Source organism: Chlorocebus sabaeus, chromosome 9, assembly GCF_047675955.1.
Source record: "Chlorocebus sabaeus isolate Y175 chromosome 9, mChlSab1.0.hap1, whole genome shotgun sequence".
NCBI lineage: Eukaryota > Metazoa > Chordata > Mammalia > Primates > Cercopithecidae > Chlorocebus > Chlorocebus sabaeus.
In genome coordinates this window covers 107,100,629-107,112,573 of record NC_132912.1, presented here as the reverse complement: position 1 = coordinate 107,112,573, position 11,945 = coordinate 107,100,629, and the positions used below count along the sequence as shown (strand labels likewise).

At 45.0% G+C, this 11,945-nt stretch overlaps 2 protein-coding genes across 2 annotated transcripts in view; one reads left to right on the top strand and one right to left on the bottom strand.

Moving 5' to 3' along the window:
- The window catches only part of CFAP43 (cilia and flagella associated protein 43), a 174,181-nt gene continuing 162,236 nt past the window's right edge, over positions 1 to 11,945 (top strand). Inside the window, exon 1 of the mRNA XM_073019316.1 lies at positions 1 to 894. The gene's annotated coding sequence lies outside the window, so the exon portion shown is untranslated. The remainder of the gene's footprint in view (positions 895 to 11,945) is intronic.
- The window catches only part of GSTO2 (glutathione S-transferase omega 2), a 29,101-nt gene continuing 19,090 nt past the window's right edge, over positions 1,935 to 11,945 (bottom strand). The window contains exons 6-7 of the mRNA XM_007964041.3: positions 3,679 to 3,785; positions 1,935 to 2,225 (exon numbers count right to left, since the gene is read on the bottom strand). Of these exons, the coding sequence (XP_007962232.1) occupies positions 2,069 to 2,225; positions 3,679 to 3,785 (264 nt within the window). The 3' untranslated portion in view covers positions 1,935 to 2,068. The remainder of the gene's footprint in view (positions 2,226 to 3,678; positions 3,786 to 11,945) is intronic.

Below are 11,945 nucleotides of genomic sequence, written 5' to 3'. Positions count from 1 at the left end.
GTGCTTTTCTCCATTCTATAATTCCTGGTTCTTCAAGCTTTCTAAATTAGTGCATGGAGCCCCAAAAGAGAACACCTTCATTTTGGTGAGCCAGAGGCATGCCACTTCCTGTTGCATCAGTAGTAACTTTGGTCTTACGCCAAGCACTCACTAGCATGCAGCATTTGTACCGGCAAAAGGCTGATCAATCTCCTAAGTCCTACGAGAGGCCACAGGAGAAGATTCCCCACTTTTTGAGCAAAGATCCCAGGGAAACGGTGATTCACAGACCTCACTCAGCATTAACTCGGGTGCCATGGCAACAGGGCTCCACATCCGGAGCAGATGGTGCGGCAGACTGCCCCTGTCACGCGGTGCCTCTTCTGGAAGTTCTGGCCATCTCACCAAGCAGGCTTGCTTCTGTCCAGCTGGCACACAGTAACACCTGGTAACTATTTACATGGGTCAAAATACACCCGGAGCCAGCAGATGGCAGAGCCAGGCTGAGACGTGGGGAAAGAGGAGGGCTGGTTTGGGCTGTCTCAGAGGCAGAGGCGGCAGACAGCTCCTTTGGGGGGCACAGACAAGGCAAAACATCGCTCCTGTTGCTGCCTAGTGTCTCCGCACAGCTAGGAGGATGGGAAAGCATCCAGCGTGAGCAAAGCTGAAACGATCACAGGCTGATCCTCAGACACTGAGATGAAACAGCACTGGACACACTTGGTCCCCCTCCCACAGTGAGGCAGTAGATGCTCCCAGCCCATGGGACCTGTTGGCACCAGCCATCCTCAGCTCTTTGCTGTCTTCAGTGGGGTGGTACTGCCTGGCGAAGCTGGCAGAGGGGCCCCATCACAGACAAGCATCCCCACACCAGACAAGCAGCTCCAAAGCACTAGGTTCAAAACCTCAACCAAGGTAAGTGAAGAGATGGGGGCTCCCAGGGACAGATCCAGTGTCTTTTTCAACTTTATCCCCAGTGTGCCCCTGGGCTTGGTACACAACAGGTAACCAGAGGCATTTGTTGAGAGGAATTGGCAGAGAGTGTGACGCAAATCCAATGGAATGACCTTTGCTTGTGGCTGGGTTTGGGGTGTGTGTATTTTTTTAAGGCAGGATGCTGGCTATAGAACATTTTGTGAGACATCCTGAGCCCTGACAGCACCAGTGAAATTCTGACGTAGTTAGTCCTGGGTGATAAATCGGTGTTTCATTTCCTGCTTTGGAATTCTTTCCAGTCACAAGACCCTCAGTGTCTCCAGGCCCATGGCCAAAGTTTGGAGAATTACACTCATGCTTGCCCACGTGGACAGCGGCATTCATTTGCCAAATGGAAGGTATTTGGGCTTGGAGTGTTTTCTTCTTCCTTCTCCCTCTTCTTAAGTTTCCACCAGGGAGGTCTTTGGAGGGTGCCAATCTGTAGTGACAAGCATCAATCATAGGTTGACCCTGAACCTCAGCAGCAGCATCTGTACCAATAATCTGGAGATCAAACGAGGCTGAAGGCCAAGGAATTAGGAGGCACACAGGCTCCCAAAATGTGCTCTGACATTAGCACCAGGAACTTTCTAGAAAGCAGTTAGAAGCTACAGACCAGGCAGGGCAGGTGGCTCATGCCTGTAATCTCAACACTTTGGAGACCAGGTTGGGTGGATGACCCGAAGTGACCAGGAGTTGGAGACCAGCCTGAGCAACATAGTGAGACCCTGTCTCAACAATATTTTTTAAAAAACATTAGCTGGGCATGGTGACGCGTACCTGTAGTCCTAGCTTCTCAGGAGGCTGAGGCGGGAGAATCAACTGAGCCCAGGAGTTCGAGGCTGCAGTGAGCCGTGACTGCCCCACTGCACTCCAGCCTAGGTAACAAAGCAAGATCTTGTCTCAAAAAATAAAAATAAAAAAGAAGAAGCAGCGGCAGCTGTGGGTTAGAGGAGTCAGATAAATGATTATCAGAAGAATACATTTCCTGTTTGCATTTTATTGGGAACTTCAAAGAAAAGAAAGTGAGACAGATTGATTCCCAAGACAATCCGTGATGTAAACTCCCAACAAGCTGGGGAATTCCGGACGGTGAAGGGGTGGACGGTGAGGCTCAGCACAGCCCAAAGTCAAAGGCATTAGGGTTGTTCTGAAAATAGAGATTCAAGAAGCCCTGGAAAATGCTCTTATCCGTGAGAAGAGCACAGACTGTGGGGTCCCACTTCATGGCTGAGATCCAGAGCCGCAGGGCTGGCGTGTGGCTCACACAGCTGCAAGACAGGAAAAAAGCGTCAGCACAGCACAGGGGGAGGCATCAGGAAAGGGGATGCCCATTGCTTTTTAGATTTGCAAGATATGAAAAATGGGTTTATTTGGGGAATTATCTCAGTTATCTTACTATCAAGTGAGAATGATAACTTACTGGAGGAAAATCTTATTTTTGGAAAAGTCGAATGTGTAGAAGTTGTTGTTGCTTCTAATAATAACAGTGAAATACTTTGGACTGATGGCTCTGGGAAAATAACATGTCTGTGCGTCACTGGGTTTTTTTGTTTTTTAATATATATATATTTTTAAAGCTTGAGAAACTTACATGTGCTTCACTGTTTGCCAACAAAAAGACAACCCTCTGAAACAAACTTTATTGGGTCATTCTCAGATTTTACTTTAGAGGATAGAAAAAAATAAAGACAAATAATTTCCAAAACATGCTTAAAATGAATAAAACAATAATGAAACCTTGAAATCATGGAGTTGACAGGGCTCTTTCAAGGATCCACCAGGACATTTAGTTCTGGGGTTTATAAAGCGACAAGCTGAAGATAATACGAGTGGGTTGTGGGAAATCCAGGACTAGAAGTGAGGTTTCCTAACCTGTGATTCCATGCTCTGTCTTCAGAGGATACCGCCTTTTGTAAATTTTATGTTTGAGACTGAGTTTTAAATATCCTGATATGTCGTATCTAATCTCCTTCAAAGAGAGCTGAAGTCGGAAGTGCAGGAGACAGTGCCTGGGTGGGCTCCAGCCCACGGGTTATGAAGGTGCAAACACAGTTCTGCTCCAGCAGGGCCGGATTTCCAAGTGCCAGAAATGTCCAGCACCCACCATGAGAGTGGTTTGGATTAGGATGGGCGTCTGCACACGTCCAACTTCTCTGAGCTTTGAAGTAACAGAGCACTCACTGTTCTGCCCAGGAGCCTACACAGCTATTTCTTCTCCTTTAACGTCCCTGCACTTCCATACTTCCATAGTGTTCATTGCCATTTTGTTTGTATGTTCCAACACCAAGTACACAGATCTTTTTTATAAGGTTATTACTATCTGGGGGAAGATTCGTCCGGGCAAGGAGATGTGACTAAGGTATATGGTGTCCACTGGGGACCCGGCAGGACCAGGTGGAAGCACTGGGCACTGTGACTGTGACTCTCCACCAGCTCTCAGACCGGCCATGTGGGGGCGCTGGTGAGGACAGCAGGTTCTGAAGTCTGTGGGAGGCTCCTGGACTAGGGATCTTATCTGCAGAAATGTGGGCAAAGTGTGAGTCTGAGTTAGCAGTGGAAAAGCACATGTGTTTTTAACAAGGAAGCACACACTCGGGTTTAGAAACCTGATTCGCTTCACAGACATTCTGAAACATGTCTACAGGGGGCACGCAGACCATCTTAAGCAGTGTTACTCAGTGTGACTCTGGGAATTTACCAACACAAGGTCAAATGTCTTACTCCGCTATCCCATACACATCCAGCCGCTCAAACCAGGGCCAGAGGAGGTAATCAATCATGGATGTACAGGTTCCACCAAAGAAGGTGGTGTTCTGATACTCAAGAATCTAAAAATGGAAACAAAACAAAAGCAAATAAGTTTATATATCTCCTGACATGTTTATAGACACTAAATGCAAATCTCAAATTAATTCCCAGAGAGGGAGAACTGAGGCCTCTATCCTTCTCCCTCTGGTTAGCAGAATGCTTCTTCCCTTTCTCTGAGGTTTCCTCTGCCTCTTTTAGGGTCACACTCCTGGCCACCTCTGTCTCTTCCTTCCTTTCAACACTAGAGTGACAGTGAGGCTCATCTGATTGGAGAAACTGGAAGAACCACCCCCACAGAGTAGCCCAGCCCCTTCCTCTTAGCCTGGAACAGCTCCTCCATGTGCTAAGCCTTCCAAGGATAAGCTGAGCCCTGGACAGAGGAGGATCCACCTCAGGCCAGCACTGCCCATTTCTTGAGGACAAGGGGAGCCTCAGCATGATGTTGAAGTCTATCATTAGGAACCCCACTCAGGATCTCCCATTCTCCAAGATCTGCTTTATCAATAAGAAAGGGGATTCTGCCAGGCCTGGTGGCTCATGCCTGTATTCCCAGCACTTTGGGAGGCCGAGGCAGGTGGATTACCTGAGGTGGGAAGTTTGAGAACAGCCTGACCAACAGGGAGAAACCCCGTGTCTATTAAAAATACAAAATTAGCCGGGCATGGTGGCGCATGCCTGTAACCCCAGCTACTCGCGAGGCTGAGGCAGGAGAATTGCTTGAACCCGCAAGGCGGAGGTTGCGGTGAACCAAGATGGTGCCATTGCCCTCCAGCCTGGGCAACAAGAGCAAAAAAAAAGAAAAAGGAAAAAAGAAAAAAAGAAAGGGGATGCTGTAATCTCCATGCCTTATTATTTTATCTTCTCAATTAATTCAAAACTAAAGCAGGAAAGAGCATCCTGTTTAATAGGCCCTCTCAAATTCTAACCTTGTGTTCTTCTTCTTCTTCTTCTTTTTTTTTTTTTTTTTTTTTGAGATAGGGTCTGGGTCTGTCACCTAGACTGGAGTCCAGTAGATCAATCACAGCTCACTTCAGCCTCAACCTACCCCGGGCTCAAGCAATCCTCCCACCTCAGCCTCCCAAGTAGCTGGGATTACAAGTGCAGGCCATCATACCTGGATGATTTTTATATTTTTTTTTGTAGAGATGGGGTCTTGGGGTCTTGCCATGTTGTGCAGGGGTCTCAAATTCCTGAGCTCAAGGGATCCTTCTGTCTTGGCCTCCCAAAGTGCTGGAAATACAGGTGTGAGCCACCGCACCCAGCCCCCAACGCTGTGTTTCTATCACACTTTTTTTTCATTTGAGCTTTTCAAACTTCACATTTGTTGGCCACTCAACACTATTACTTAATGCATTAAAATAAAATTTCTCATTCCCAAATGAGACTAAACCCAGGTAGAGGGACTGTAAAGAAAATAAACTCACAACAGACAGGTAGCCAAAGACGGCCCCAAAAAAGTACCTGCAAGTTTAAAAAAGCAAAAGTGTTTACAAGAGGTGACTGTTGGTACAGGTCTTCCCAAAGAGAAAAGTATGGCACGAATTACCTGGTTAAATCCAGCAAGCTACTCATTTTGACCTATATACTTCATAATCAACTCGATACTTCCCTAGAGCTACAGATCTTGATTGCTGGGCCCAGGTGAGTTGTGGAAATAAGCTATACTCTTGCTTTCATCTGGAAATATCAGGGTTCTGGTGAGGGACAGAGGGCAAAAGGACCAGAATCAAGCTGTGGATTAGGGTTCCGGGGCAGGGATAGCACAGTCCCCCACCCAGCAAATGCACATACACATTTCCCTCACATTTTCCAAATGTATCTTGAAACCACCCACATCAAAACTACTGGCATTTCCTAATACAGCTGCAGATTATTGAGCCCCATCCCAGACAGGTATTTCCCCACCAATTTCAAGCAGGGCAAGTCTGAAATCCCAACAGAAAAGCTATCTTTCCCTAAATTAGCACAAAGTGCTTGCTCCTTTACAGACGGAGGAGAACATCCTGGATAGGCCTCCTTGGAGGTTTGCTGAAGTCTTCAGGACTCTCGATAGGAGAGTTCCCTTCTGTGCAAACCTGGAACCTTCCAGACATGTAAAATTACTTTTTCCCCTTAAGAATCCTAGAAAATTGGGACTGGAAAGGCCCCTGAAACTCATTTAAGTGTGACCTCCTCATTTCGCCATTTATTTATACCATGATCATTACACAAAGGATTAGAAGTGTAGTGTAAAAATGTGCACTACATACTAAATATGAAAAATAATAAAATGCTATAATTGGGGAAAATGAAAGCTGGAACAGAAGGTAAAAAACCAGGAAGGAAAACAGTATCAAGATATCATGTCCTGGGTCCTGCAGAGTTCCTTCAATAAAGCCTTGAATTTGACTCTTGAGTTTCCTGGCAGCCAAAGGGGAGAGGAAAACATGCCAGTGATGTGATTCTTGTCTCCCATGGGGAAGCACAGGGGAGCCTTGCTATGCAGAGGAGGAAATACAGTTCCAAGGAGGTTAAGGGGCTCTCTAGATCACACCAGAACTAACACGCAAATCGTATTTTCCTAATTCCCAGACTAGTGTCAACCCTACGTCATTCAATTTCAAATATGTGTTTTTAGACTCTAATGAAAAGCTTCCTCAAATTGCTTGAGCCAAGGAGTTTGAGACCAGCCTGAGAAACATGGTGAAACTCCGTCTCTACAAACAATACGAAAATTAGCTGAACATGGTGGTGACACCTGTAGTCCTAGCTACTAAGGAGGCTGAGGTGGGAGGATCGCTTGAGGCTGGGAGGTTAAGGCTGCAGTAAGCTGTGAGCACGCCACTGCACTCCAGAGCAAGGCCTTGTCTACAAAAAAAAACCAAACAAACAAACAAAAAAAAAAACTGGCCAGGTGCAGTGACTCACGCCTGTAATCACAGCAATTTGGGAGGCCAAAGCAGTTAGATCACTTGAGCCCAGGAGTTTGAGACCAGCCTGGGCAACAGGGTGAGACTCCATCTTAAAATAAATAAATAAACAGAACAAAATAAAAATAAAAAAGCTTCCTCGTCTCTTGTGAATTCTTTTCTGTAAGAATGAAAAAGAATACCATGACTTGATATCTTGATACTGTTTTCCTTCCTGGTTTTTGACCTTCTGTTCCAGCTTTAAATGTAAGTAACAGAAAAAAACTTGGAACCAGCAAACTCTGAAAGCTCCTCCTTCTCTGCAGCCAAGGATTGGCCGGCTCTGAGCTTCTCTGTGAGAAGAATTTCCTTCTTAGTCTCACTCTTTCAAGCTCTCTGAATCAGAAGCTCAAGCCAAAGCAACTGACAGAGGGATGAGACATTCCAACATAGTCATGATGAAAGAGCTTATCAGAATTCTCTCCTTCCTGGTTTATTCCACTGATAAGCGGATCAGGCAACTTTGCTAAAATAGTTATTTCTTGTACTCAATTTAAAGCAAGTCCCTTCCATTTACTCCTCTGAAAAAATGTTAGGATAGAGGCAGAGGCAAAATAAACTGACAGTCTTAACTTCCAATGTCTTGTCTTTCATAAGTGTTTTATCATCAGAAATGGAATGAGAAATGGGTGTTAGATCTAGATCCACTTAGCAGTAGTTATGTTAATATCCAATATGTCCTTTTAAAGAATTCTATGTTGAGTTCTCCTACCAGATTATATATCACATATAAAGATACAGCCAGGCATGGTGGCTCATGCCTGTAATCCCAGCACTTTGGGAGGCTGAGGTGGACAGATTGCTTGAGCCCAGGAGTTTGAGACCAGCCTGGGCAACATGGTGAAACCCCATCTCTACAAAAAAAACTAACTGGGCATCGTGGTGTGTGCCTGCAGTCCCAGCTACTTGGGAGGCTGAGGTGGGAGGACCAGCTGAGCCTGGGAGGTAGAGGCTGAAGTGAGCAGTGATCACGCCACTGCACTCCAGAGTGGGTGACAGAGTGAGACCCTGTCTCAAAAAAACAAAAAAAAAGATATCGGTGGTTGGGCACTGTGGCTTACGCCTGTAATTCCAGTGCTTTGGAAGATCAAAGTAGAAGGAGCTCTTGAGGCCAGGAGTTCGAGACCAGCCTGGGGCACATAATGAGACCTTGTGTCTACAAAAAATAAAAAAGGTAGCCGGGTGTAGTGGTGCCCAGGAGTTCGAGGCTGCAGTGAGCTATGATCCATCACTGCACTGCAGCCTGGGCAACAAACACAGCAAGACCCCGTCTCAAAAGACAAAAAAAAAAAAAGATATTGGCCATTCTTAATGTTGAATAGCTTCCCTCACAATGGCATTCCTCACTTTCAGAACCACTGTCTTTTGTATGAGCAAGCAAACCAAAATAGCCTTCTTAGAAAGTGTTTTTCTTCAAAGACCCCAGATACCCCCTATAAGGCTTCTACAAATGGCAGGCGAGGGAACTGAGGCTCTAGCTTCCAGGCCTCAGATTTTTTGAAAACATTGACACATTTTCAATTCAGGCTGAAGAGTTCAAGAGGTTTGTTGGGAGTCTTTAGTACAATAGAAGAGCTCCTTTCTAACGCAAACATGGTACCTTCCCCAGACATGTAAAATTACTTCCCCTTTAGCATGCTAGATATTTTGCAGAAAGGTGTTTGACCTTCTGGAATATTAGAAAAATCTATTTTAAAATTTTCTGTTCTCCAATTCACTGAAAAATAAGACGACGGACGCGATGAGAGGTAACGAGCGAGCAATGCAAATGAAGAGGAAGGGACTGCTTGGTAGGACGGGGGTGCACTGTTCCCACGCCCTGCACGCGAGAAGCCCGCCTGGAAAGGCACCTCATCTTCTGCGAGGGCCCTTCGGGTGCCCCCAGAGGGACGAAGGAGAACGTCAGCGTTTTGAGGTGCGCCCTGGAACACAAGGGGAAGGAGGAAGCGCGTGGGGCTCCCCCTGGTGGCCATCAGTGCGAGGCGCGTCGGCCACGGCTCCCCAAAAAACGTTCAACAGGAGGATGTAGAAATCTGCAAGGTTTTTGCGAGAGAAGCAAGATCATTAAGAGAAGCGAATCCCAGAATCCAAACCAGGCATTCGAGAGAGCTCCAGTCTTCAACTCTTTGGTTCAGCCTCAATAACTGAGCTTCAAACATTGAAGCGGCCACCTCACCTTCATTGCCAAGAAATCCTGGGCCCCCAATCCCGAAACAGTATGGTGGCTCCCAGTGGGGGCTGCTGTACTTGCTGGAGGAGGAAGAGTTTTTCCTCATTAAAATCGTTCTGAAAATGCAGAAGCCGTCCCCTACTCTCTGCCCCCCAAAAAAGCAGAAGCCATCCTCCACCCTCGGCGGCCCCTGAAAAGACACACAGCAACACGCCAGTACATCAGCAATACTGGCCCTTTTCCAGGAGCAGCGGAAAAGTACTCAACTCCAAGGCAGAAGTCTTTTATTAATATTTTTAATTTTTGTGGGCACATAGTAGGTGCATATATTTATGGGGTACATGAGATATTTTGGTCCAGGCATGCAGTGTGAAATAAGCACATTATGGAAAATGGGGTATCCACTCCCCCAAGCATTTATCCTTTGAATTACTAACAATCCAATTACACTCTTTAAATTATTTTTAAATGTGCAATTAGGTTATTATTGACTATAGTCACCATGTGGTGCTATCAGAGAGTAGGTCTTATTCATTCTTTCTGTGTTTTTTGTACCCATTAACCATCCCCACCTCCCTGCCAGCTCATGCTACCCTTCCTAGCCTCTGGTAACTATCCTTTTACTCTCTCTGTTCATGAGTTCAACTGTTTTGATTTTTAGATCCCACAAGTAAGTGAGAACATGTGATGTTTGTCGTTCTGTGCCTGGTTTGTTTCACTTAACATGATCTCCAGTTCCATCCATGTTGTTGCAAATGACAGGATCTCATTCTTTTTATGGCCGAATAGTACTCCATTGTGTGTATGCACTGCGTTTTCTTCTTTCTTTCTTTGTTGTTTTGTTTTGTTTTCTTTTCTTTTCTTTGAGACAGAGTATCACTCTTTCACCCAAGCTGGAGTGCAGTGGTGTGATCTCAGCTCACTGCAACCTCTGCCTCCCAGGTTCAAGCAATTCTCCTCAAGCCTCCTGAGTAGCTGGGATTACAGGCATGCACCACCATGCCAGCTTATTTTTGTATTTTCAGTAGAGATAGGGTTTCACCATGTTGGCCAAGCTGGTCTCGAACTCCTGACCTCAAGTGATCAGCTAGCCTTGGCCTGCCAAAGTACTGGGATTACAGGAGTGAGCCACCACACCCCACCTGTACCACATTTTCTTTATCCATTCCTCTATTCATGGACACTTAGGTTGCTTTCAAATCTTAGCTATTGTAAACAGTGCTGCAACAAACATAAGAGTCCAGGTATCTCTTTGATATACTGATTTCCTTTCTTTTGGGTGTGTACTCAGCAGTGGGATTGCTGGATCATATGGTAGCTCAATTTTTAGTGTTTTGAGGAACCTCCAAACTGTTCTCCATAGTGGTTATACTAATTTACATTCCCGTCCCAGTGTATGAGGGTTCCCTTTTCTCTACATCCTCAACAGCATTTGACATTGCCTGTCTTTTTAATAGAAGCCATTTTAACTGGGGTGAGATGATATCTCATTGTAGTTTTGATTTGCATTTCTCTGATGATCAATGATGCTGAGTACCTTTTCATATGTCTGTTTGCCATTTGTGTGTCTTCTTTTGAGAAATGTCTATTCAAATCTTTTGCAGGGCAGAAATGTTTTGAGTTCATAAGAGATAAATGGAGGTTCTTAAGATTTCAAATCTCAGATCCCTGCTAAAATGATATAGCTGAGGCTGAGCTAACTGTGTGATGAACCAGTTCCCTGCTAAACAAACCTAGGGTGTGGAACAAACCTAGGGCATATTTAAGACCATTTTCTTCTCTGGGAAGGAGACTTAGAGGCAGGACCTGCAACAGAACGTGCTCCTCCTGCTGCCCATCAGTTATGACCTCGATTCTCCATGAAGGTGCAGAATACAACTTGTCAAAATTTGGGGATTAAAGGACCACTCAAAATTCTATGCTGGCATCCTTTTAATGAGCTTAATTCTTATCTTCAAAATATATTTGTAGGGCTGGGTGTGGTGGTTCACACTTTTAATCCTACTACTTTGGGAGACCAAGGTGGAAGGATCGCTTGAACCCAGAAGTTCGAGACCAGTCTCGGACGGTTGGAGAAATCCCGTCTCTACAAAAAATACACAAAACTAGCCAGGCATGGTGGTGCCTGTAGTCCTAGACACTCAGGAGGCTAAGGTAGAAAGATCACCTGAGCCCGGGAGGTCGAGGCTGCAGTGAGCCGTGATCATGCCACTGCACTCCAGCCTGGGTGACAGAGTGAGACCCTGTCTCAAAAACAAAAACTAAAACAAATCACAATATATTTGTAAGATAGTGTGGGGGAAAAGCTAGGAGGGTAATGCTTGACCAGTCAAATGTCTGTAAAGTGACTGGTGGTGGAAGAAAATATAAATGAATACTTATCAAGTCTCTGAAGTGGGGAGAGGACTTCCTACACATAAAACAGTGGAGGAAATCATAGCAGGAAAGCCTTACAGCCTAATACTTTCAGATGCTGTACTTCCATATGCAAAAATATATAAGCCAAATTAAAAGTCAAAAGAAAACAAAAATGTGTTTTAAAACCAGCCAAATATCTTTTCTATACAAGGAACACTTTAAAAGGAACTTTTACAAATCAACAAGGAAAATTAGTAAGATTCAGATGGCCAGACAGGCAAAGCCCCTGAACTGAACAGACAAATTTTACAAGACCAGGAGCAAGATATGATATACTTCAGGGAAAACCTTCCACTTCCCTGGCAATCAAAGAAATATGCATTAAGTCAACAATGAGGAGCTACAGTGTATCTCCACAGCAAATATTATTCAACAAACAAATATCTTTTTGAATGAACTCTCCCCCCAGTGAAAAGGAGATAAGGCAAAGAGCATTTTCACATACTGCTGGTGAGGGGCAAACAACACAAGTCTTCTGGGAAGCAATTTAGCGAAATACAGCCCAAGCCTCCAACATGCTCATTATACCCTTTGATCTGGTCATTCCATTCCTGAGAGTCCAGCTTAAGAACATATTCTAAAATACAGAAAATGCTTCTTAGGCAAAGAAGCTGATATTCCCTGTAGCACCATTCAAAATGGTA